At 47.6% G+C, this 25,087-nt stretch overlaps 1 protein-coding gene across 1 annotated transcript in view; it reads left to right on the plus strand.

Annotated features, from left to right (window-relative positions):
- PHLPP1 (PH domain and leucine rich repeat protein phosphatase 1) overlaps positions 1 to 23,039 on the plus strand; it is a 174,039-nt gene extending 151,000 nt beyond the window's left edge. Inside the window, exons 12-18 of the mRNA XM_054583763.1 lie at positions 1,622 to 1,822; positions 4,501 to 4,663; positions 8,071 to 8,201; positions 13,036 to 13,140; positions 15,906 to 16,100; positions 18,233 to 18,461; positions 20,983 to 23,039. Coding sequence (XP_054439738.1) covers positions 1,622 to 1,822; positions 4,501 to 4,663; positions 8,071 to 8,201; positions 13,036 to 13,140; positions 15,906 to 16,100; positions 18,233 to 18,461; positions 20,983 to 22,110 — 2,152 coding nt within the window. The 3' untranslated portion in view covers positions 22,111 to 23,039. The remainder of the gene's footprint in view (positions 1 to 1,621; positions 1,823 to 4,500; positions 4,664 to 8,070; positions 8,202 to 13,035; positions 13,141 to 15,905; positions 16,101 to 18,232; positions 18,462 to 20,982) is intronic.
- The last annotated feature ends 2,048 nt before the right edge of the window (positions 23,040 to 25,087 follow it).

Consider the following 25,087-nt stretch of genomic DNA (forward strand, 5'->3'; position numbering starts at 1 on the left):
GCCCTTTTCTAACTTCCTTTTTTTTTTCTTCTTCTTTTAATGTCAACAGAATACATGTTTCTTTAATGGAAAATGTTCTATTTTGGGGAAGCTGCTTTCCCTCGGACAGCAGTGGAGCCGGGCGTGCGTGTGGCGCGCCGGTGGGGCTGTGAAGTCGGGAGCCTTGCGTTAGCGGCCGCGCGCTTGGGCCGCCAGTCCACGGCCCGTGAACGCAGGGCCATTTTTCCATCCAAGGTTAAAAATAGCGACACCTGGTATCCCATGTGCTTTTTTTTAATGGGAGATTTTGTTATTTTTCCCAAACATATGGCAGAATAGTTCTGAATTGGATCCTGGAAACTTCCGACCAGGTTATTTTAAAACAAGAGAGTGGAGGTTCATGACCAGGGTAGTTCTAGGTAAGGAAACAGGGCAGCTTTGACCTTGCAGCTGCCGCAGGCGGGTCCTGTGGGCTGACGCTCTCCCTGTGCCGGTGGCTGCAGCTTCCCAGTGGCGCACATGCTGTGGAGGTCCCGTGCGAAGCGAGGTTTGCCTGACCCATGAGCCACACGTAGTTCCCGCTCTGTCCTTCCCTTCCCTTCCCCACGATGCGGAGCCTGACCACGGCCAGGGATCTGTTGCAGCTGTGCAGCTTCACATTTTGCATTTATCTGTGTCTCACAATAACAGTGGGATTACTGTTTTTGACAATTTCAGTTATCTTCGGTATGAAAACATTCTTGATATTTTAGTCATTGTTCATGCTCTCACTTGGATAACCAGTTGCATATATAGGTTATATATATGCTGTTTATTTGTTTTAATATAAAACTTTTTGAAGCATAATATATAGCTAGAGAAAAGGGGCCAAATCATAAGTGTAGCATATGGTGAATTTTCTCAAAATGGGCGCACTCGTGTACCCCGCACCCAGATCAAGAACGAGAGATGTTAGAAAAACCAAAGGCCCTCTCCTGGATGCTGCCCCCGTTTCCCCTCACTCTAGCACCATAGGCTCATTCTGCCTCGTTCGGAGCTCTGTAGTGCCCGCCTCACGCCGCGCATCCGCTGCTCTCTGGCCTCTTTCGCTCAACACTGCATGTGTGAGGTTCGGCCTGTTGATTGTGTGGTTTTAATTCTTTATTACCCCAGCTTTATAATGTTCAATTATCAGAGCAGATCAGCTCCTGCACTTGTGAATTTGTGTCAGTAAAATGTAACAACGTACTGACGGAGACTTAGTCACTATGTGATTTACTTGTGTTATAATCTAATATCTGATGGCTTTATTACCTTGAGCTCTTTTAAAGAAAATAGGCAATTGTTTTTCTGTTCCTAACGGCAAAATAATTTACTTTATCACTCTTTCTTCTCCATCACTCTCCATCAGCTATAAAATTAGTCACTTCCTCTCACCTTTGTGCTTCCACAAAAATTGATTTCTCTCTTTGTATTTAACACACGTAGATCGCTGTTGTGTTCATCACAGATAGCAAGGTCAGGTATCTTCATGCTGGCTAAAGCCAGGTCCTATCTTGAAATTCCTGTTTCCAAACCCAGTTTCTAATATGTTGCGTGTTTGAGGCATCTGGGCAAGAGCTCTGGCTTATCAGAAGGACTTTGTTGCATTTTGTTATTGCAGCCTGAGGTTCCTGAATGCATCTGCGAACAAACTGGAAACCCTTCCTCCGGCCACACTTTCTGAAGAGACGAGCAGCATTTTACAGGAGTTGTATCTGACAAACAACAACCTCACAGATAAGTGCGTGTCCTTGTTAACAGGACACCCCCATCTGAAGATCCTGCACATGGCCTATAACCGACTTCAGAGCTTTCCAGCAAGGTAAGAGATCACAGAGTGATGTTTTTCATTGTGTTTCTGAAAATGAATTCGCAGAGGGAAAGGCGAAAGCTAAAATGTTCATTTCCCAGATAATGTCAGGCTTGTTGCTTCCTGATTCTTCTTCACAGTTGTCTTTTATATAAGCCATGATTACCATTCCCCTAAACAGAGATGTGTTGGTTTTTTAAATGTGAGTGTATCCAAAGGCTCAATCACTAGAACATTCTTAGGGGTTTGAAATAAGGTACGTTATTTAGCCAATGTATTTTTTTCTTCTGCTTCTTTTTAACCAGTCCAAATAATTTTTTAAAAATTTAACCTAATATGGCATGTGATAATTAGAACATAAACAAGGAACTTGAAGGTTCTTAATTAGCTACCAGCTTTTGTGTTTGTGTGTGTGGTACAGTAAAGAAGCAGTGGTAGCCTGTGCAACCACAGAAACCGTGTGACCTTACAAATGAGTTCTGGCTCTCGGGAGAGTCTACTTTTAATATTTTGAGGTTGATCTCTAGTGTCTACAACCAGTGGCATTGTGTCTGGCCTTGAGGGAGCCCACGCACTGAGCCCGCCACGAAGGATTCACTCCCCTTCCGTGCCGTGGGCACTCACCCATCTCACAAGTTGGGACTTGGAACACATGCCCACACATCAAAGAAGCAACACTAACCCCTCTGGTATCCTGCTAACTGCAGCTGAGCCCCGGGCCAAAGCAAAATCCTGGCACAGCCTCCTCTGAGCCGTCAAGACTAGCATCGACTTAAAGTATCACTCTCTTGTTCATGGTAGATATTTATTTCTGTAGCTTTTCCCTTCATTTGATGTTAATGGTTCAATTTTTTTAACCTTCTGTATACCATACTGTGGAATGGGGAGATGATATGTTGGCAAGAAAACATGATAATCACATAGGATAATAGATCTGACAAGGCTCAGTGTCTTGTTTCAGATTAGAATGTCTGAGCCCTGCAGGAGGACCGATTATCAAGCTCGAATTCTGGGAATGTCCCCCTAGGATGCACACCCACGGTAACCACCTGAAGTGCAGAGCATTTCTTAGGCGCCCAATCAAAGCCCGTTGGGCAGCAACCCCTGTCTCCCTGGTGGCTGTGATGGGGCACAGCAGCTCCCCTACGGGCAGGCAGGCCCAGGACTCACCGCGCCGCCCCCCACCCGCCCCTCCGCCCATGCCTCACAGGTGGTCAGGCCGAGGGTAGACCAGCGAATGGAATGGCTCCTGTGGGCAGGGCCATCTTTCCCTGCGGAGGGACATCCCTTCCTCTAGCTTCCTTCTTGGGCCTGATTTCTATGCTTTCAGTCATTTCTCATGCCATTATCCACTGATTTTTCCACATTTCTTTTCCAAATATGCTGATAACATATTCCAATAATAGTCTTACAAATTCAGGCTGCTGTGAATGGATTGCTTCACAGTCTTTGTATGTGATGTTGTTTGTAGCATATCCGAATACCACGTTGGATATTTATGAGATTAAAAGACCTGATTTCATAAGGCAAAAACATAGTTCTTGTAGTATATTAGGCATGTACTTACTTTCAAGGTAAGCAAATAATACAACTTTTATATGTGAGAGATAACAGAAAGAATAGTAAAGAGTTCTTTGCTAAAGCTTGTAAAGGTTTATTGTGACAAATGAAACCATAGCAAGCAGAGAAGACACCAATAACTGTAACCTAAATGACCCAAATGACACATGAGCTGCACTCACTGGGGACCCGGCACCCCCAGTGGCAGGAAAGGGAGTGGCGGCTCAGTGTCTGATGGTGTGTGTAGTACAGGGCTGCAGAGGCGGACAGCTTTTCCCCCCAAATTTACAGAAAATACAAGACACCCTAACTCAACAGTTTTCCTAAGATTAAATATAGATTGAGATTGAAGAAGAAAAAATGTTGTTTAACGAAAGTGTTAGATTACGTCAGGACATGTTATCAGGGCTAGATCAGAGAGATTCCTTCTTTGTGGGAGTTTAGGAGGAGTCCAGAGAAATTTCTCTGGGGCACGGCCTAACTTGGGACGCTGCCAGCCAGTCGGTGGCGAGAGATGACTCAGACGACCTTCAGCCTCCGCAGGCTCCCCGCCCCCAACACACACACACCAGCACCTGCTGCCACGGTGATGGCGGAGGAACTAGGGAGTGTGGTTTTAGGAGAAAATGTACCTTTCATGTGTCATATAACCCCCTCCTCCTCCAACCCGAGTTTTCAGGGCCAAAACAAAGGAAGTCAGACCCTCCAACTAAGCTCTTCAAAAGCACCGATACTGGATTAATCCTAACTTTTGACCTATTTGAGCAGGATTTTCATTGGCGTTTAGACTAAGCTACATAGCAAGGTGATTTGTTGCCAGGGTCTTAATTCACATACAGTTTTCAGTGGAAAAAGACATCTATTTTTCTTCTTGTTGCCAATTTGAAGAGTTCAGGTTAACAGTTTTTGTTTTGTAGTAAGAAAGGAGAAGTTAAAATACTTTGATATTCAAAAACAATAGTGAAAAAAAGATGGTGTTGTTTGTTAAAATGCCTATTACAAGTGAATCTTTAAAGAATCTTTAAAGTCCTAGTAAATTCCCCTTTGATTTTTGTTATGTATTATTTTCTCTTTAATTTGCCTTATAATTATCTTTTGACTCCCTGCCCTTGGATTTTCTCTCTTTTTAGTAAAATGGCTAAACTGGAGGAACTTGAAGAAGTCGACGTCAGTGGGAACAAACTGAAAGCCATCCCAACAACCATCACAAACTGCCGGCGCATGCATACCGTGGTCGCCCACTCCAACTGCATCGAGGTCTTTCCCGAAGTTATGCAGCTCCCGGAGATCAAGGTGTGTGGCTTGACTCCACAAACTTCAGGCTTCAGGTCTGCAAAGAGAATCGTCTCTCATTGGGTCATTCGAGGTGTTTGCACTGTTGTTAGACTTACGCAGCCTAGAGACCCTCAATTGTCTTTGTTCCATCCTTTCTAACCACTGAGCACACTGTTGAGTGAGCAGAGGGTAAAAAACCCCAAAACAAAAACCCAGGGTGGGGTAGGGAAAACTCTATCCCAGGTCCTGCCCCTCACACGCTGTATGGCCTGAGTCTAGCCCCAGGGCCACCAGCCCTTCCCACCTGCCTGATGTCCTAATACACTGTCCTGCTTGTTTCCAGGCTCAAAGACTGAATCAGCGGTGACAGCAGCTTGAAAAACCTAATGTTATTACTGTGCACTCCTCCCCTCCAGTCCCCCTGATTAAGCAGCATCCACCACAGCACCCAACTCATAAAAATTCCCCACGTAGGTACAGCCCCATTAGTCACCAGACGTTCACTTCAGTTTAATGAAATTGGCAGAACAGATACTCCCTCTTGGCAGGTGAGGGAGCTGAGGTGCCGAGGCGAGCAGCGTTGGGGCGCCAGGTCGGTGCAGCTGCCGGCCCCCGACTCGGGCAGGCTGACGGGACGGCCCTGTTCACCAGGAGGAAGGGCATGTAACAGCTTTCATTCATGTGTGTGTGTGTTGGTGCAAAAGTACAAATTTTTTATAGATGTAAAATGTAGTTTTTCATTTGCATCTTAGCATTCTGCTTTTCATCAGTTTTATGCTTGCTAAAAAAATAACTCAGTGGTTTATACACTCTGGCACACGCTCTAGTCCCCTAATAAGGAACAAAAGCTGTCCTACTTAGCCATCCCTCGCTTTTCAGGCACCTTCTGATGTAAACTTGATGTATCAGGCATTTGAAGATGCTTGAAATAGCACGCATAGTTTTTTACGACAGCAGTTTTTATACATTCACCTGGTTGACATGTGCCTTGTTTGACATATTGAGGCGTTTGGTGGCAGATTGAAGGGCAGGAGGAGTGAGAGCAGCGGAATAAACCACATCAGAGTCACCGTGACAACAGCCTTGTGGCGAGTGGGTCAGAGGGAAGGGAGACTGGGTGCAAAGCTAGGCTGTGGTCTAGTCCCCCAGGGGAGCTGGGCTGGCGCAGAGAAGGGATGCGCTGCGGGGGGCTGGCTGCAGTGGGTTCGAGGCTGGTGAGCTAATGGGCCCCAGCAGCAGCTAGTGCGTTGGCACCATCGCTAAGAAGACCTGCTCCGCCACCTCCACTGTTACCTTTATCAGTAAATACCCTGTGAACCTCATTTCATAATTTGGTCATTTAAAGGAGGAGCAGCTTACACTGGCAGAACTCTGAAAGTTTAAATCTTTAGGTCGCATTATAAAATGTTGCTACCAATTTTATAAAATTTGGTAATGTTCTAAGATGTCTTTAATCTTTTCCCATAAGGCATGCTCTCACCTCTGAATTCATTTCTGTCAACCACTTATGTTTTAAGTTACCCACACCTGCAAGTCCTTTAGGTCATGTTTCAAAATTATCTAGTAGATTTTATTTATATCATTTGTTATCTGTGATGTATACTGACTCTCCTGACAGGATAAATTATTATTAACCAATATTATTAATTTTTCATTAAAGTCCACTTGACTATTCATGCAACCATTATTTGTAATTAGAAAAACAAAACAAAAAGGAGATGACCATTTCCCTATTATGAACCTTTAGGTTAAGTGAATTATTGTACTTGCACTCAAATTATTAACGCTGTTAAAGGTGATGGTAGTGAAGGTATGGAATAAGTGAAATGTAATGAAACTGTGCTAACGTCTATGATTTTTAAAGTTTTTTATATTCATAATAAGCCTACAAGAATGTTACCTAGTAGTGTTAGGATGCTAAATTTAAGGGTACGTTTTCTAAGCTTTCTATTTGTCCAGCTTTTTGTAATAGGGTTATAATGCTCTTGTAATAAAAAGTAATTATTTAAAATTGCAATATACTTTTGTATCATCGCTACTGTTTGGAAGCAAGAGCATTAAAGTGTTTGAGAAACATTATATTGTTTGAAGTCAGTTAAGAATATATTCCTTCAAAAATATAGGTTCTTATTTTCCCCAATCTATTATACATTTAAGTTCTCAAAGAATTTTTCCAGATAAAGGTGATTTTGGCAGCTTTTAAGATTCTGAAATTCTTGGATACACTTTGCTTTCAAACTATCCCAAGATTTTTAATAGACTCGTCGGGCATTTTTTTAAATTATAGTAAGGTGCCAGCTCAAGCCAGATAATTGGATGCTTTCCATCCCACCCTGCTGCATTGCGCGTCCGCATTCTCTTACCCGGAAAAACAAGCAGTTACTCTTGTTCTCGCTTATCCCAGGATGAGCCTCCTGCCCTGCTTCCCTGCTCCCAAAGCAGAAGCGCAACACCCGTAGGAGGACTTAACCTTATTTAAGTCTGACATAGGCTTTGTGAGGAAGGAGGTATTCCCATTCACAGATAACACGGAATTTGTGTCCTTTTTTTTTTTTTTTTTAATTGTTGTTGTATTATAGTTGTCCCAATTCTCACCCCTTGCTCTCTCTTGTGCTGCGCACCCCTTCTCCCTCCCACAGTCGGTCCCCACTCCGTTGTCCGTGTCCAGGGGCCACATACACCTGTTCCGGGACTGACCAAGACAACCTCCTCCCCCTCCCCCATCACCCTGTGCGCTGTCAGCTTGTTCCTTGTTTCTAGGCCTCTGGTTCTGTTTTGATCCTTTGTTTTGTGTTCTAATCAACATGCTGACCCTTTTTGTGCTTCTTTTCTAAGTGAGATTAGGGGGTGGCTGCTGCAGGGAGGACCCAGGTTTGCAGTGCCTGGAGGGCAGGATCCCTGTTTGATTCGAGCCTTTTTCTCTTGGATATAGTAGACGGCCCATCTGCTAGTCTATCTTTTACCAATTTCTTAGTTTGTTTTGAAGTATCTTCTCATTTTGAGTATTTTGATCTGCCTTTTCCTCATTTTGCTTGTTTTTTGTTTGTTTTAAGAAGTTCCATTTTGGTGGTGTAACCCTGACCCTCCTGACCACACCAGGCACACAGACTCTGTCAGCAGTAAGAAAAACCATCCTTAGGGTTTTTCAGTTAATGCTTACTTTTAAACTGTAGGGATAAACTTAGAAGGGTAAAGATGGAGAGAATAAAGAGCATGGGTTTTCTTTTTTTGCATGATTCAAAGAGAGTAAAAATTTAAACCACATTTAGCAAAATCTGTTTTCCTCATCTCTGGCAGGGTAGCAGCCGAACTTACTTGCCGGCCTTTGAGCAGTGCAACGTAGTGAATAGTCAGCCTGATTCCGCTTTGGAGCGTGAGAGCGTAGAGTCACCTGACCGTCTTTCTTGTTTTCACTTGTCCTGCAGTGTGTGGACCTGAGCTGTAATGAGCTCAGCGAAGTCACTTTACCAGAAAACCTGCCTCCAAAATTGCAAGAACTAGACCTGACGGGCAACCCTCGGCTGGCCCTCGACCACAAAACCCTGGAGCTGCTGAAGTAAGTGTTGTGTGAAGCATCACAGCCCTGTCATTGTCCACAGGCAACAGGGTTCTGACAGAGTAGAAACGTCAGTCTGGAGCATCCATAGCTCACTAGCTGCTTGCACGCGTTGGGAGCGATTTACAAGTCTGTACTCCACCAAAATGGAGGGCCAAGAAGAATTCTAATCGTTGGACACTCAGGTGTCCTTCTGGAAATCTTTTTAGAAAATACCCAGACAAAAAGGCACAACAATAATGAATTCAAAGGGGAACACAGGAAATAAAGACACAGGGGAGGGCAACAAATGGCCAACACATAAACGTACACCTCAGTTACTGATCACACGGGTGACGTGTAATGCAGATGTTTCCGTAGGGTTTGGAGAGATGAATAGTGTGGGAAAATTAACAACTTGGAAGTAAAATCCCAATTATTTAAACAAAATTGGGAATGTGGGATAGTTAGATTATGTGAAGTTCCCTTCGTATGTTGGGAAGGAGTGCATTGATGTTGTCTCATTCCTGAGGCTGACGGAGAATTACAGGTTCCAGTTCTCTGTAGAATACTAACGGTAAGGTAACCTCATTAGAACAGATGTCTTTATAGGAATGTTATCACAGAATGCTAAAGGTTGAAAAATAGATTTAAATTATACTCCACAGATGAGTATTATATGTTGCTAACTCAAAGTCTCCACAGTATAATGCTAAGTGGAAAAAAAAAGCTAATGAAGAAATTTGTATAGTATCATTGCACTTTTTGCAAAATGAATCTTCTGGGCATTGGATAGTATGTCTACATGTGTGTGCTCATGCACGCCTAGAAAAACACCTGAAGTGCTATTTTTAAAAAATGTTAACATAGTGTTATTCTCTGTATAATAGGATTTGGGGTGATCTTAATTTTCTTAAACCTGTCTGAAGTGCTGGACTTTTTTGCTGTATATCTTAAAGTACCAACCTTGGAAATTGACAACCGTTAACCATTATGTGTGCAATACACTTAAACCCTGTTGTAGTGTCTGTGGCTGAGAGTCATCTTCTCTGATCTGAGGGAAAACTGAAAAAAGAGAGTAGAATGTTGAAAAGAAAAGTAGTACGAATACTACTTCCGGTCCACTAAAACTATCCTAACCTTTAGTGCAGACCAAAATTTGAAAATCATTTAAGGTGGTTCTGGATGGAATTGGCCCAGTCCATGCCTATTTGCTGGTATTGTAAGTACTCGATGAGAACACTGATTTTGATATGCGACCAAAGGGTACTGGTTGGATAGAGTGTCCTCGGGAAGCCAAGGCGACTAGGCTCCCTCCACTGTTTCGGGGTCAGCCGCGGAGCCTTGGCCCACCTGCCTTAGTCTGCCCAGGCCTCAGTTTCCTCATCTCTAGGATGGGGTTGGGGGGATGTATTCTAGAAGGTACTTCTCAGAAGGAAGAGTCCATGTGTTATCAAAATACATTCCGTATGTATCCAGATATTTGAGTAGTTTTACAAATAGGATATGAAATTTTTGTATTAAAAATAATTACATCAAAATCTGTTAATAAATGCAGCTAGCTGTTTGGAGAAAAATAAAAGTTGAATTCTTACCTCACACGGAAATAAATTTCAGCAAAATGAAAGAGTTAAATCTATAAAGTGAAATAATGTTTAAAAGTAAGAAGAAATCAGCCCTGGGCAGTGTGGCTCAGTTGGTTGGAGTGTCGTCCCATAGACAGAGGGGTTGCAGGTTCGGTTCCCAGTCAGAGCACATGCCTGGCTTGTAGGTTTGGTCCCCAGTGGGGGCACGTACGAGAGGCAACCCATCGATGTTTGTCTCTTGCATTGATGTTTCTTTCTCTCCCTTCCCTTCTCTAAGCATGTCCTAGGGTGAGGATAAAAACTAAATATATAAATAAGTGTGAGAAGAAATTATATGACTATACTCACAAACCAGAAAAGGAATTTTTAGGTCAAAAAAGGGGGGGAGGATCACAAAAAGAGAAATCAAGATACGTAGTTTTGCTTTGATATTTATGTTAGGTGTGTTTATATATAAAAATACTTTTTCTGCATAAAAGGTTTAAATGTCTATTCCCAAAGCTACCAAGAGTAAATCTAAAAGGAATGACAAACCAAGAAGAAACTTTGGCGAAAATATGAAAATAAAAGCATTAATATTTAATAGAAAATGTTCTTATATAAGTCAGTAAAAAAAATACTCAAGTGAAAAACATTAACATTTAACAAAAGAAACAGTAACATGAAAAGATGTGTTCAGCTTTATCAGGACATGAAGGAAGCATTAAATATTTAAATGGTAAGGGTTCCCTCCATCTCTGTGCTCCTAGAGGGCTGCACGTGCAGGCGGCTTTTCTTAAGAGCCAGTGGTCCTGCGTGTCAGGCTTCTAAAAATAGTCCCCTGCTGAGAGCAGAGTTTTCTCTGGCAAAAATTGATTCAAAAAATTAATCAGAAATGTGTTTATTTTGGGTATCGCATAATCATTGAGATATTTCTCATTTTATTTAGGATCAATTTAAAATGATGGGAAATGTCCATGATTTAATCAGGAAAGAGAGAAAAACCCATAGACAGATCCATAGACAGACAGACCCACCAACCCACGGTTATATGTGTATGAGGGAACGTCTCTTTGTTCAGTTCTCTGCAATGAGCATATATTACTGCAGTGGCCTGAGCGACTGGAGTGAAGCACATGTGTTCTCCCAGGTTTTTAGAAAAGTAACAGACAATGAAATCATAATACTCTTATGTAAAAATGTTACCTTCTGTTTCACATCTAGAAGATTGTGGCTTTTTAGTAACTCAGGAGCGTTTCCGTATCTAATGTATTGCTTGCACTTTTAGAGGGTCAGCCTGTTTGTTCTGTGTGAGCCAGGGTAAGTGCATCTAGTGACCTTTCTGCGTGACTGAGCTCCAGCTCCCAGACTGTCTCAGACCCACTTAAAGATGTACAAGAGCCAGAATTCAGGTCGCCTCAGACAGCTGCTCAGCCACGCTGTGTTCAGCGAGGCGGAGAATGGGACACGGCTGCTGCATGGGAGAAGATTATGGGAGCGTTTGAGGATTATGTACTCTTTAACGATCAGGCTAGGAAATGGAATTGTTTCTTTGAAGGCTCTGTGTTGTGCCTGGAAAAAGTATAAATGTCTTTAGAAATGCGCCTTCAGCTTTCCTCTAGAATTCGGAAAGGTAGCACAGTTGCAGTGAGAGGTAGCCTTTAGTGTGCTTCCAGAAGCCATCGCGTTGTGTAGCGTTGCACGTGGGGAGCACATGGCACCGGCCGTGCGGAGCACTAAGGACGGTAGCCTGTCTTTTGTAGCACTCCTCTCTTACTGGAGGACTGAAGGCTTTGAAAAGGGGGATATATGTTTCGCCCTACTGTAAAGCGAGGTACTAATTTGATTTTGGGCTTTTCTGTTGGTACTATCTATGATTTTTATGTTTTCCAGCTTTTTCAGGTAAAGGGACAAGTGAATGTTTGCTGGTAATTGAGAGTATAAACTTTGCTTTAACAAAATGTTTTTAAATCTCAAATTGCCACCACTATTTCTAGAAGTAAAGGGAATACTATTCAATATCAATTTACTGCTTAGAGTTGAATGGTTCTTAGAAGAGAGGTATTCAGTATTTGTTATATCTTAAGAGTTAATGTATGCCAATAGGTCGTTAAAATCCTTGGAGTCATGATGAGTGTTTAGGTGTTGTTTAAGTTAAGAGATTATACAGATGCTTTTTCCTCAGTTTACATAAGGGGAGGGAGGGGCTGGTGGCAATTTACAAGTAGGAAGGATTTATTTCACCATGTGGCAGCCAGCCTTTTTAAAAACCTACTTCACATCTGTATGACTTCCTGTTTGGGGCACTGAATGCTTCCTAGTAGGCTGGTTTTTAATAAACCCCATTTGAGAGTTTACCCTTTTATTATTTCTGTTGTGGGTCCTATTGGGCCAATTGCAGCATATGGAAACAGAGGTGAGATAAGAACTTGTCTCCCAGTTTAAATCTACAGTAGTTAACATGTAATTTATTGACACTCTCTTCGTTTACTTTGTAATTTTATTATATTAGCCTTAGCAAGGATGGCTGTGCAAATGAGGAAAGAGTTGGAAGCCTTAGGGGATGGCGAGTCCTCGATAATATTTGTGAAATATTTTAAGCGGTAATAGGGGCAGAAAGTGTTTTTGAGGATGAACATTGCACAATTGTCTCACATCATCCAAACACAATATAATCATGACTTAGGTTTTGATCTTTTCAAATCTGGGCATGCATGTAACATGCACACAACTTAGTAGTTAGATTTTCTTTTCTCATGTCAAGGTTGAGAGCTGTTTTTTTCATTCCCGAGAGAGCTGCCATCCAGTGCAACGCGTGTAAAAGTCTCTAATAGTTGACACAGAAGACCGATAAAAATTAACGTTCATGCTCTGGGTGTTTGCCCCTTTGTTTTCATTGTGCGTAGTAGCTAGTTATTGTTGCTGACTAATGCTTCAGACACTTTAGGCCCTGGCTGGACAGCTCAGTTGGTTAGAGCCTCACTCCAATACACCAAGGTTACAGGTTCGATCCCCAGTCAGAGCAAATACAAGAATCGGCCAACGAATGCATGGAGAAGTGGAGTGACAAATTGATGTTCTTTTTTTTTTTTCTCTCCCCCCACCCCTGTCCTCTCCCTCTTTTAAAAAAATAAAATAAAATTTTTTAAAAACTACTTCAGACACTTAAAACACAGTAAGAAATGATAAGTACAGAGTGCCTAGCAGGTATTTTTTCTTTCTCAGATAAAGGTAGCAACTTGTACATGTTTGGTTTTAACTATGCCTGTCCCTTCTGGTTCTCTTGTTAGTAATATCCGCTGCTTCAAGATTGATCAGCCTTCGCCAGGAGATGCCTCTGGAGCCCCAGCTGTGTGGAGCCATGGCTACACTGAAGCTTCCGGGGTGAAAAACAAGTGAGTGGGCGGAGCTGAGGGTGGAGCCCTCCTGCCCGCTGCCCCCTGTAGTGGGGCAGAAAGAAGCCCAGTGCTGGCACCCGCTCGCCTCGGGTGATACTTCCACTTGAGCGTGCTTCCCCAAAGTCAGGCCTCCGCACAACTTAGGTGCATTTGAACGTTAAGGGAGCCCTGCTTGGCATCGCATACTCTCTCTTTGTGAGAGAGATGTTGCTAGGATACAGTGTAACTGACACATTATATCTGTGAGACTCCTGTGTTTGGAGGAGGCAGAAGTATTGAAATGCATCCTTGCTCTTTTAAAAAGCCCCTTTCTCTTTCTCTGAAGCCTGTTTACCCAGCAAAACGGGATCATGTTAAAGAGATACCCCTGATTGTCCATATTCAAGATCGCTTACGCAGTGACCAGCCAGTGCTCCTAGGGAGCCGTTTCTTTGACCTAAATGAGCTCATCAAGAGTTTGGTGACCGTTTTCTGTAGTGCAGCTGCTTGTCTTGCCACCAGGACATGTCCATCTGAATTTCTCTCTCTTCCCTGTCATCACCACCCTTCCCTGTCTTCGATGCAAATGTTGATTTTCCTGAGAATTGTAATCAAGCTCTGCAGGCTTGCTTGTTTTTTATCAAGAGCTGCTAATAATTGGTACTAGAAAAGTAAAGAATCCTATAAATTCCAATAGGCATAATTTAATTAGCTCAAGTACAAGGACACAACATACTGAGAGGAGGGAAGAACAGAAAGTGGAGGCGGACCCAACAATAGCTCACATAGGTATTCAACCCTGGGTGCACACGAGAATCAGTCGGATGACAGGCTTGGACAGAGTTCTCCAACAAGGGCCGTTGAACCAGAATGGCTTGCAGAATCGCCCGGTCCCCCCAGTGATTCTGATGCACATCCAGCTTTGAGAACCACTGGCTGGCTGGGTTCGCTTCGTGGGGAATAAAAGGTGGAATCGTGGGCGCCATGCTGCTGGCTCTTCTTTGGGACGGGAAACAGAATCAGCTCAAGTTCTGCATCTGACACACTGATCCTTTCCTCTCTAAGAGTGTGGTGGCTTCGTGCTGGCTAGAGGAGAGGTGGTCCCCATTTCAACACCCTGTTCCACTGGCCCCCAGTGGTATCTGGGCCCTGGGTGTCGCGGTGTTTCTGTGTACTTTGCAGCATATGTCATTGTAGTTGGGGGAGAGGGAAGAAATGATACATTCTTTGGAAAGTTCCTTGCTAGAGATCTTTCTTTTTAGATGAAAAGCGTTAGGTCTTGCTTCCCAACACTAGTACGTGAAATTGCTTTCGAATTAACAAACACCAACGTAAAATCCAAGATTGGTTTCTAAACATCTTTGGATATTAAAATGTGTTACCCACTCATATTAATGAAGCAATGACCAATTAATATTTTTGCGTAATTCCTCTTTCCACAATTACTTTTTGAAAAATGTTGTTATATTAAAGTGTAGCAACAGGTACAAAAAGGTATGTGAATGGTAGGCACACAGCTCCGTTAATCGTCCTAATGTGAACCTCACCTGCAAATTGCCACCTCTTTCAAATACTAGAATGTTACCAGCACCTCAGAAGGCCCACACCGCCAAGCCTTCACTTTATGTCCCGTGCTTTTTTTACCTTTGGTTTTGCCAGCAGAAGCTTCTCGAGGATTTTCTTTTGACTTGTAGATAGACTATTACATAAACAAGGAGCTGCTGCCCGCCATCTTGAGGGAAGGCCAGCACGGTGGTTGTCCCTGCCCCCAAGTCTCCGGAGATGCCTGTGCTCTCTTCTTTCCCGCCCTCCTGCCCCTGGAGGTGTTGTGTTGCCTCTCGGTCACCCAGATCCTCTGGGGAAACCCAGGCTGGGAGCTTCAACGGGATAAATTAGGTCCTTCCTCAGACTAAAAAACAAACGGGAAGCGTCAGTGGAAAAGAAAAGTCACTACTGTGCTTTAAAAGAAACACATCATTTTTTTATTCCTTCCCCCTCCCCCTGCCCTTATTTTAACTAACGAGGGGAGCCTACAGAAGGAAGACAAAATTAGAAAATGATTTGATATTACATTATTAAATTGCACTTTGCTGCTAATTACCATGTAACTTGGTAATTTTTTACTTATTTTTCTTAATAAACTGAGGCAGGAATTGGACGGTGCCGACATAAGAGCCAGGCCGCCTGGCTTTGCATCTGGGCTCGGTGATTAGTTGCCGAATGACCTTGAGCAGTTCCTCAACCCCTTTTTGGTTTAATGTCCTCATCTGTAAGATGGCATTAAAAATACTACCTGTCTTCACGTGGTTGTTGTCAAGATCAGCTAACGCATGTGAAATACTTGGAGTTTGAGACCTTTGATATGTTTTTATATACTTTTCCTGTATTTCTCATATTTTCCAATGCTTCAGTTGCTACTCCATTTTTGCCTGATGTGGAAGTTCTCCTTAATAACTTTTTGTGAATGAATATGGGCATACAGATTTATAATTGTGTTATTTCCCATGTCTCCTATTCTCTTTTCACCACTGTTTACAAATAATGTCATCAGAAGAAAGGAGTGCTGGGAGCCCCATGTGTAGCATAAATATGTGTCAGTCATTCTTCTTTGCTTACAGATATTAGCTGATAGAAATTAACAGGTTAGTTGAGCTGTTTTTAATCTGTCTGGGGTCATGAAGAAAGAGACAGACTGGAGTAGACAAACCTGAAAGAAAACAGAGTTGGATCGGGCACAGAGAAGGGACAATCAGACCTGACCCCCAAGCGTCCTTGCTTTGCAGGTTGTGTGTTGCAGCTCTGTCGGTGAATAACTTCTGTGACAACCGGGAGGCCCTCTATGGTGTGTTTGATGGAGACCGGAACGTGGAGGTGCCCTACCTTCTGCAGTGTACTATGAGTGACATTTTGGCAGAAGAGCTGCAGAAAACGAAAAATGAAGAAGAATACATGGTCAATACATTCATCGTTATGCAAAGGTAAAATTGAGAACCTCTGCTGTGTGTTTTCTTGTTCTTTGAGTGTTTGCCCCCTGGTTAGAAAAATAGGTGCTCAGAGATCTCAAAGCACTGTTGTTGAATGCGGGTGTGCAAGATGCATGCAGGCGACCTGTCTTTGCCTGAGCATCAGGGATGGACTGTGTTCGCTCCAAGGCACACTGATGTTTTGACAACTTTGTGGGAGTCCCCTTTATTAAATGTTCAAGTCAGTGTTGCTGGCAGAATCCTAGGCCATTGCCTAGAGCTGAAGGTCACCATAGAAATTTTGGAATGTTTGTACCTCTTAGTGCTGAGCGTTAAATAAGCATTCCATCATTCAAAGGATTGCTGGTTCCTTTGTCACTTTAATGGCTTTGTAGGTTGTAAAGACATTGCCTGTCTATTAATATTGTTCTGCAAACATGTGCTTGTGCGGGACCAGGAAGTGGAAAGTGATCTGAAAGTCATAGGAACAATGACTATCTTTTTTCTCTCTCCTCTCTCTCCCTGGGTACTCTGCCAGAGTAAGTATCTTTGTAAGAGTAGTGGAAAAAGTATCTGCTACGGAATGCTGCTTTGGAGAAGCCGTTCAGGTTCCCCGAAGTCATGAATGGTTAGGTCTCTTGAAGAGCCCAGGGAGGGGCTTTGCTGCTAGACCCAACTCCCTTCCCGATTCTCAGTGGGCATCCTGCTCGTCGCTGATATTTAATGAGTCCTTTATATGAACTAGTCATTATTCCAAATACCTTACATTGTACCCAGTGGGATAGGTACTGTTACTGATCTTATTTTACTGACAGAAAACTTAGGTACAGAGAGGCGAAGGGCACTGTGCTAAGAGCTAGTAGAGGGCGCAACCAGAATTGGACCTTGGGCAGTAAGACCCCAGACAGTGTTCCGACTACCGGGGATGTCTCCCTGCTTTTCTGTGTTCACCCCCATCTTGTCCAAGCAAACAAGCAAATAGATAACATACACACACATGCACACTGCCCCCCGGCACGTGCCCTTCACACACCGCCAAGCGTCTGCTTGTCACAGACCAGCGCTGGATAAGAATTAAAAACATAAGAACCTCGAACTCTGATTATTAGCTGTACTTTCCACAGGATAGCACCCGTTTCTGGCCTTGCTCACAGTGGTCAGTGTGCCTGTGAGAGAAAGCAGCGGTGCACGGGCCGTGCCCAGAGCCAAACCCAGGAGTCAGGGTTCATACCCCAACTGCTGGTCCATATTCAGGGTCATTCACAGGCCTCTGGTTTTCCCTGTCTGGTAATAGGCTAGAGGATGTGTGGTGACCTTTTCTCGGAGAACTGGACGGTCTTTGTGTGATAGGTCACGCGTGTGCATAGGCAGCCCTGGCTTCCACGTCTGGTATTGCCACTTTCCTAACCTAGACGGGACAGGAGCCAAGGGAACCCGAGGGTCTGCCCTGTAGACAGGCGCTGTCCGTCTTCCCCTCGTGCTGCCGCGCGCGCGATCAGCGGGGCCTGGCTGGCTCCGCTGCCTGCGGGGCCCCCCTCGAGTGCCGGGACCTGCAGGTGCTTTGTGTAATCAGTAAGTCAGCGGGTTGATGGTCGTGAGTGAAAGCGCTGTGGAGCTGGAATCTAGGATGTCCTTTCTGTGAATGTTCTAGAATTGGCATTGCTGGTCCAGCAAGTCTCCGCCATCAAGAGAAGAACACAGACGGCCCAGTGCGGTGAAGCCCCCCCGGCCGACATCCTTGCACAGGGGGAGGGGTGGCCGGCTGACTTGGTTGTCTGTGGCCCGTGGACTTCAGAGGGGGTGGGGAGGGCTCTCGGCGGTCATTCCCCCACTGTCCCTGGAGTGTGCCGCTCCGGGAGTGGCGGGCTGGGCACAGCAGGACAAGAGCTCTTTCATTCCACATCAGCTTGGGCCTCTGCCCCGGCTGGGAGCGGACCCCTCTGCATGAGGGTGCGCGTGTCAGATTCCGTGGGGCCCTGTCCTCTGAGAAGGCGGGCGGCGCCTTCCTTGGTGAAGAGGCTCCCTTGAACCCCAGGTCCTGCTCCCCGCCTTGCCCTGTCCAGTGGACCGTCCGCCTTCTGTTGAGTTAGCAAAACAGACACGCCATAGGCTGTGATGGGTTTTTACACTCTCTCTTTGGATCCCAGGAAACTTGGTACTGCTGGGCAGAAACTCGGAGGCGCTGCTGTCCTTTGTCACATCAAGCACGACCCTGTGGACCCAGGAGGATCCTTCACCTTGACCTCTGCTAATGTGGGCAAGTGCCAGACAGTTCTCTGTCGGAACGGGAAGCCGCTGCCTCTGTCCAGATCATACATCATGAGCTGTGAGGAAGAACTGAAGAGGATTAAACAGCACAAGGCCATTATCACCGAGGTGAGGGGGGGTAGAGAGAGAGCTATTCTCCTCGCGGGGGGGAGGGGGACGACGAAGGGCCAGGGTCGCGTGACAGAAACCAGCCGGGGAGCATTTCCCTCCAACGAATGTTCTTTAAACGTGGTTTAAAATTGGAACTTCAGACCCCTAGTGTCACAAAGCAAATTCCTTGTATGGCAGAGGACATTGTACGGTACAGAATATGAACCCTTTGTTGATGGCCTGTCTGTGTCGGGCTGTGCTCGGTGCCCCAGGGCACTGCCCCGTCGGCCCTCTCGGAGGCGCTGGCTTGGCTGCCGGTTGAGAGCTCCACCCCTGAGATGGCACTCCTGGAGTCCTTGTTCTCACTGTGCTACTGGTGGGCTGCGACCTTTAAACCTACAAGCCTCAGTTTCCTCGTCTGTGAAGCGGGCATGGTAATAGCCCTGTCCTGTCTTACAAGGCCTCTGTATCAGTGGGGATGGACTAGCTGTTCTTCTGGGTCATACGTACCCCTGTTCTGTTTGAATAAGGCAGCAAATGGGTTTCAGCCAGAGTGATTTTTCCCCAGCCGGACCTTTCGCGGTGCCTGGAAACATTGTTTGTTGTCACAACTGGGGCAGAGAGCGCTTTGGGCCCGAGCGGCAGGGACACTGCCAAAAGCCCCGCGGTGCACAGGACAGCCCCACGACAGCGAAGCGCTTGGCCAGCAGGGCAGCAGGCCCTGCTGAGAAAGGCTGGGTAGGTCAGTCTGCACTGAAGCGAGACTCGTGACCGTGCCACTCCTGTGCGGGCCCAGCGGCCCTGCTCCAGGCCCCGCTTGTCCTGCAGTATCGCCACCTGCTAGACGCTGAGAAGTGACGGGGGAGGCAGGAGCGGCCCCTGCAGGTGCACATCTGCCCACAGGAGGTGCCCAGCTTCGCACCGTCGGTAAAGCACGCAGGCCTTGGGTAGCCCAGGAAGACAGTGGCGACGGGCCTGTTCTGCAGAGAAGTCCGTTGAGCCCAGACGGGCTTTGAAAAGGACGGTGAGGGAGACAGAGAAAGACTTGGGATCCACTGTGAGAATCTGTGGAAGTGAGTCTGTGTGTCGATTTCAGTTCCCTGCCTGCCCGTTCTGGGAGCAGAGGATGACAGTCGACAGCAGACACTGTCTCAGCAAGCAGAAGGGGCTAAGATGGGACAGAATGTGTTGAATGAAACAGTCAGCACATGATGGAGAGGTTAACGATTTCTGCTGCAGACGTGCAGAGCTCTTCTTTTATTTTCTCTGCCTCTCCTTGTCCTCACTGTTGTCGGCATTGCAGAAGACGCAGCCCCCTTTAGTTTTGTGCTTCTCTGCTTTGAGCTGTGCCCCCAGAACACACACATGCGCACACAGGCACACACAACACAGACACACGGCTGCTGATTCTGATGGGGCGAGAACAGCAAGGGTAATTTCTGGTGAATTCCACACTTCAGGGAGCAACACATTACATCAGTAGAATCAAGAGAGCTGAAAACTGTGCTTGAAGACCCGTTTTAGTGATTTTCCTTCTAAGAACTCCGCGGGCTTGTGAGGGTGTCAAGGCAGGCTTGTCCGTGGAGGGGTGCAGAAGGCGCCCCTAGAATACGAAGCCGATGCCGTGCAGAGTCCCTAGTGAAGGCAGGCAGGAGGGGGGGCGGGAAGGAACGGCCAGTGTCTGGAGGAGACGCTGGCTTTTAAGGGATATTATGAGACCATCCCTGTTACCTCATCCTAGACATACACTGAAAGTGGCATTTGTCATAATGGAGTTTCCCTGGGGCAGTTGTTAAAAATAGGGACATGGAGTGGCACATTATGGACCTGAGACCCTCAAACTGGAACAAAGAACCAAGCGGGTACATGGGGTCACTCCTCCCCCCTCCAGCCTCAGAGTAAAGATCTTTTACCAGCCAACGGCCTGCAACTTTGGCTTGTGATTTCAATGGCATGAACCCAACTGGACTGAAGCCGAGGGACTTTGTCTTCTCCACTTACCACCAGCAAAGCGAGTTCTCGGAAGTGACGGGAACTGGCCCTTCTCCCTTAGCTTCTCCAGCGTGGGCATTCTGACCCCGTGAGTCACACCAGGAGTCTCTCCACCAGGTTTTTTTTTTTTTTTTTTTTTTTTTTACCTTCCTAAGTTTAAAAGTGTCCCTCTGGACCCTGTGGCTGGTGGACTGTTGATGTGGTGTTGGATCCGGGCGCCGTTTTGAACCAGGCCCGCCTGCATGTCTGCTCAGGGTGGGCGGGCTGCCGGAGCGGCCAGCCACACGCGGTGCTGGCAGGCCAGGTGGTGGTTTGGTTCGGAAGCCAGTGTGAACGTGGTCCTTCTCGCCCCTCCTGTGTCTGACCCACCCAGCCCACTGCCCTGGGTTTCTCATGACAGATGGACACTGACCGCTGTTCACAGGCCCAGCAGCCCTTCCCTTTGTGGCCCACGCAGCTTTCTCCCTGGGATTCCCGGCAGGAGGCCCGAAGGGAGTGGCCTCCTGTGCTCCGTAGTAACCTCTGCTTGGAAACTCTCTTCTTCCAGGACGGCAAGGTGAATGGAGTGACCGAGTCCACGCGCATCCTGGGCTACACCTTCCTCCACCCCAGCGTGGTGCCCCGCCCCCACGTGCAGTCCGTGCCCCTGACCCCGCAGGACGAGTTCTTCATCCTGGGCAGTAAGGGCCTGTGGGACAGCCTGTCCATGGAGGAGGCCGTGGCAGCCGTGCGCAACGTGCCCGATGCCCTGGCTGCTGCCAAGAAGCTGTGCACCCTGGCACAGAGCTACGGCTGCCGCGACAGCCTCAGTGCCGTGGTGGTGCAGCTCAGCGTCACCGAGGACAGCTTCTGCTGCTGCGAGCTGGGCACGGGCGGGGCCGTGCCGCCGCCCAGCCCGGGCATCTTCCCCCCTTCGGTCAGCATGGTGATCAAGGACCGGCCAGCCGACGGGCTGGGCGGGCCGTCCTCCAGCAGTGGCATGGCCTCGGAGATCAGCAGCGAGCTGTCCACCTCGGAGATGAGCAGCGAGGTGGGCTCCACGGCCTCCGACGAGCCCGCGCCCGGGGCCCTGAGCGAGAGCGGCCCTGCCTTCCCCAGCGAGCAGCGCTGCCTGCTGCACCCCGCCTGCCTGCCCAGCTCCTTCCAGCGCCAGCTGTCCAGCGCCACGTTCTCCAGCGCCTTCTCTGACAACGGCCTGGACAGCGACGACGAGGAGCCCATTGAGGGCGTCTTCAGCAACGGCAGCCGGGTGGAGGTGGAGGTGGACATCCACTGCGGCCGCGCCAAGGACAGGGACAAGCCACAGCCCCTGCTGCACGTGCCGGCCGAGGCCAGTGACGAGGGCATTGTCATCAGCGCCAATGAGGACGAGCCGGGGCTGCCCAGGAAGGCGGACTTTGCCGCTGTGGGGACCATCGGGCGCCGGCGGGCCAACGGCTCCGTGGCGCCGCAGGAGAGGAGCCACAACGTGATAGAGGTAGCGACGGACGCACCTCTCCGGAAGCCTGGAGGCTACTTCGCGGCCCCGGCGCAGCCGGATCCCGAGGATCAGTTCATCATCCCCCCGGAGCTGGAGGAGGAGGTCAAGGAGATCATGAAACACCACCAGCAGCAGCAGCCGCCGCGGCCGTGCCCGGGGGACCCGCTGCCAGACTACTGCGACACGCCGCTATGACCCGCCGGCCACCTAACAGTAAACGAACCACGAAAGACTGAGTGGCAAGAGTCTCCCAGGCTCACACTAAACCAGGGGTTTACTCCATGCCCTTCTCCCGGACTCTCCCCGCCTGTCTTTGCAGCCAGTCTGTAGGTTCCCCCTGTTGGTGATTTTTAAAATAATTACCACTTTTCTTCTAGTGATGCTTTACCAATATGATTTAAATTTGTTAACTTCTTTTCCTAACGTATCAGATGTGTAAAGACAAAGAACAAAAGGTTTAATATATTACAGAGAAACAGTTAATGATAATGTAATATTTTTTAAAATGGCTTTTTATTGTTTTGTTTGGAAGGCAGGGCAGGTTGCCATTGCTAAATGATTTAATAATACTGTAATTCTGGGGGGAAAGGCTTTTTTTTTTTTTTGGTCTTGAAAATGATAGACATTTGTAGAATATGGAGACTAACTCCTAGGAGTTGCTTTACTCTGTCAGGTGACTTAAGTCACTGGGATTCACTAATTTTCTCTGAGAGAACAGTTGATTGAGAAATTTCTATTGTAAATAGCTCAGTGTTGTATAGTGTCGCTTCCGATGTTTTGTAGTTCGGGCCGTAAGGACACAGTCTAAACAACTGACCCCCTCCCCCCCCCCACCCCCTCCGAGGAGCGTCCCCGCCCACGCCCCCTCCTCGCCCACCGCCAGTTCAGTAAACACAAGGCTGAGCAGCGGAGAGCCCCTCCGCTCCAGTGAGCTGCCTCTTAGGCCACGGTAGACGAACCTGCGCCCGAGGGGCCTCTGTACCTTTCCCGTCCCCTCCTGCCCCACCCAGCCTCCCAACTTTTGCAGACACTTTTTAATTGTGTCCCTTACCGCTGCCACGGTCAGCATGATTGTATAGCATTCAGTTAGACCATTTACCTACCAAGAGTTCTATTAAAGCAGAATGCACAGATGAACATAATTTTTGTTATAATAAATACAAAATTTACAAGTATTGCACCCATCTGCTTTTGTCTCAGCAGCCAGATGTGTCTTGCAGACACTCACAACAGCCTGGGTTTGGAGCAACCCGGTGGGACATCGATGGTATAAGACTTAGATTTTTTTTTTTTTTTGGAAGGGAAAAACACCCGACAGATTAATAGTGGCATTAACCTTGTGATTAACAACTGAGATAGTTGATCTTACGTCCCTTCTATTTGTTATTTTGTAGATGAGGTATTAAAAGGGGACTTACACAGAGGTTGCAGAGAGGGGATCCCTGGAAACTTCTCCCGCAGAGCCACGCCCATTTCCAGTTCCCTCAGGGGCCCCTGAAGCACTAGAACAGGTTAGTAAACCTTCATTTGAACAGTGAAAGTCAGAAGCTGGTCGGCTCCCTCCCCGCCACCGGGACAAGCGATGCTAGCACTGTGGAGCCCGCCAGGAAGCCCGGTGTCCCCAGCTGACCGTTGGCCTCATCTACGGCCGGCAGCCCCCACCCTGCTCCTTGGGAGGAGCCACGTGTCGAAGGTACGGCTGGTCTCTGTCTCACGGGCACCAGCTTCCCAGGGAGACCTGTCTCTTTCCTTCCTTCTTCAGGTCTGTTCTCAAGTGGTACCTGGATAGTTCAGTGACAGCGCAATCAGTATTTTTCAAGTTGTAGACTCGGGGTGGTGGCCTGTCTGTCCCTGTGCTTCATGGCAGATGAGTGGACTGGCCTTGTCACGGTGTCCGTGCTTCATTCTGTGTCGAGCCACTTGTACGCCATGCTCTTTGAACACCACAAGGGCCACGGAAGCAGCTCACCTCAGCTGCGTGGGGGACCGGTGGCCAGTGGACGAGACTGCTCAAGCCCCGGCCCGGCTCTGTTCTAGGCGGGAAGCAAAACCGTCTCGGGATGCCCGTGCCCAGCACCTCGCCCCCCCCAGGCTTTGCCCCGCTCCAGCGGATCGGAGCAGACGGGCGCGGAAGGCGCCGGGGTGCATACCGGCGGAGGCTCAGGCTGGTCGTCCGACGGCCCCGTCCCTAACTCCCCCATGGGCCAGCCCCATCTCTTGCCTTGGGTTGGGGGGCATCCCCAGACCGTGCGCATGAGCTCCCTCCCAGAGGGGTCAGCACGTGCCCTGATTGTGGGCAGCTGAGGCAGCAAGCGTTAGAGGAGTCCACGGTGGGTCTGCGGGGGACGGGGGAGGGCAGCCAGTGACCCCACCGGGTGTCCTGTGGAGACCTTCCGCACATCTTGACCTCTGGCTGACGTGGGGACACGGCACAGCTTGGGGCTGGTGTTTTCCATAGCCCGCCGTTGAGGCAGTGCTTGCGTTTCTATTTACTGTATCAGTAAGTCACGTTGAGCACACCCCACGTATAAGGTGCTGTGGGATAAAGGAGAAAATGTCCTTCGGGAGCCTGGGATGAACAGGCGCGTGGATGAAAGGAGCTCGGAGGAGCACGTTAAGGGGCCAAATGCTGCCTCCGTGCTCTTGCGTGGGGGCCTCCCGGTTCTCTCCGGAGGGAGAGTTTCCTTTTACTTCTCATCGGGGTAGCATCTGATAATATATGTCAACTGTGAAGTGCTAAGTGTTTGAAGGCCCCCCAGTGCAAGGTGTCTGCACAGTGAATGCGAGCGGAAGGGCATCTCCCCCTGCCGAGAAGGCCAGGTAATTGGGGAAGAGCCGGAGAGGGGAGGGGAGATTGTGGAGCAGCTTTCAGAAGAGCGCAGAAGGCTTGCAGCCTTGCTAGTAGACTCAGCACCCTACTAAGCACCCTAGAAGTTGTTTGGTGTCGGATCAGCCGTGTGTGCCGTCAGATTACTGACTTTGTAGAGGGCACTGGGGCCAGTCGGGGAGCCCAGACTCCCAAGCTGTCTGACCTGGTTTCTCTTGGTTGCTTTTGCCACAGCACCACCTGCTGGTGAGGTTAGATGCTGGGTGGAAATGGCCTCCACGCTGTTTCCTCCTCCATCCTTCCTCGAGGTTCCCAGAAGAAACAAAATTGATGCTACTTATTCTC

Source organism: Pteronotus mesoamericanus, unplaced genomic scaffold (genome assembly GCF_021234165.1).
Source record: "Pteronotus mesoamericanus isolate MK-2021 breed Mesoamerican mustached bat unplaced genomic scaffold, CSHL_Meso_final contig_74, whole genome shotgun sequence".
Lineage (NCBI taxonomy): Eukaryota > Metazoa > Chordata > Mammalia > Chiroptera > Mormoopidae > Pteronotus > Pteronotus mesoamericanus.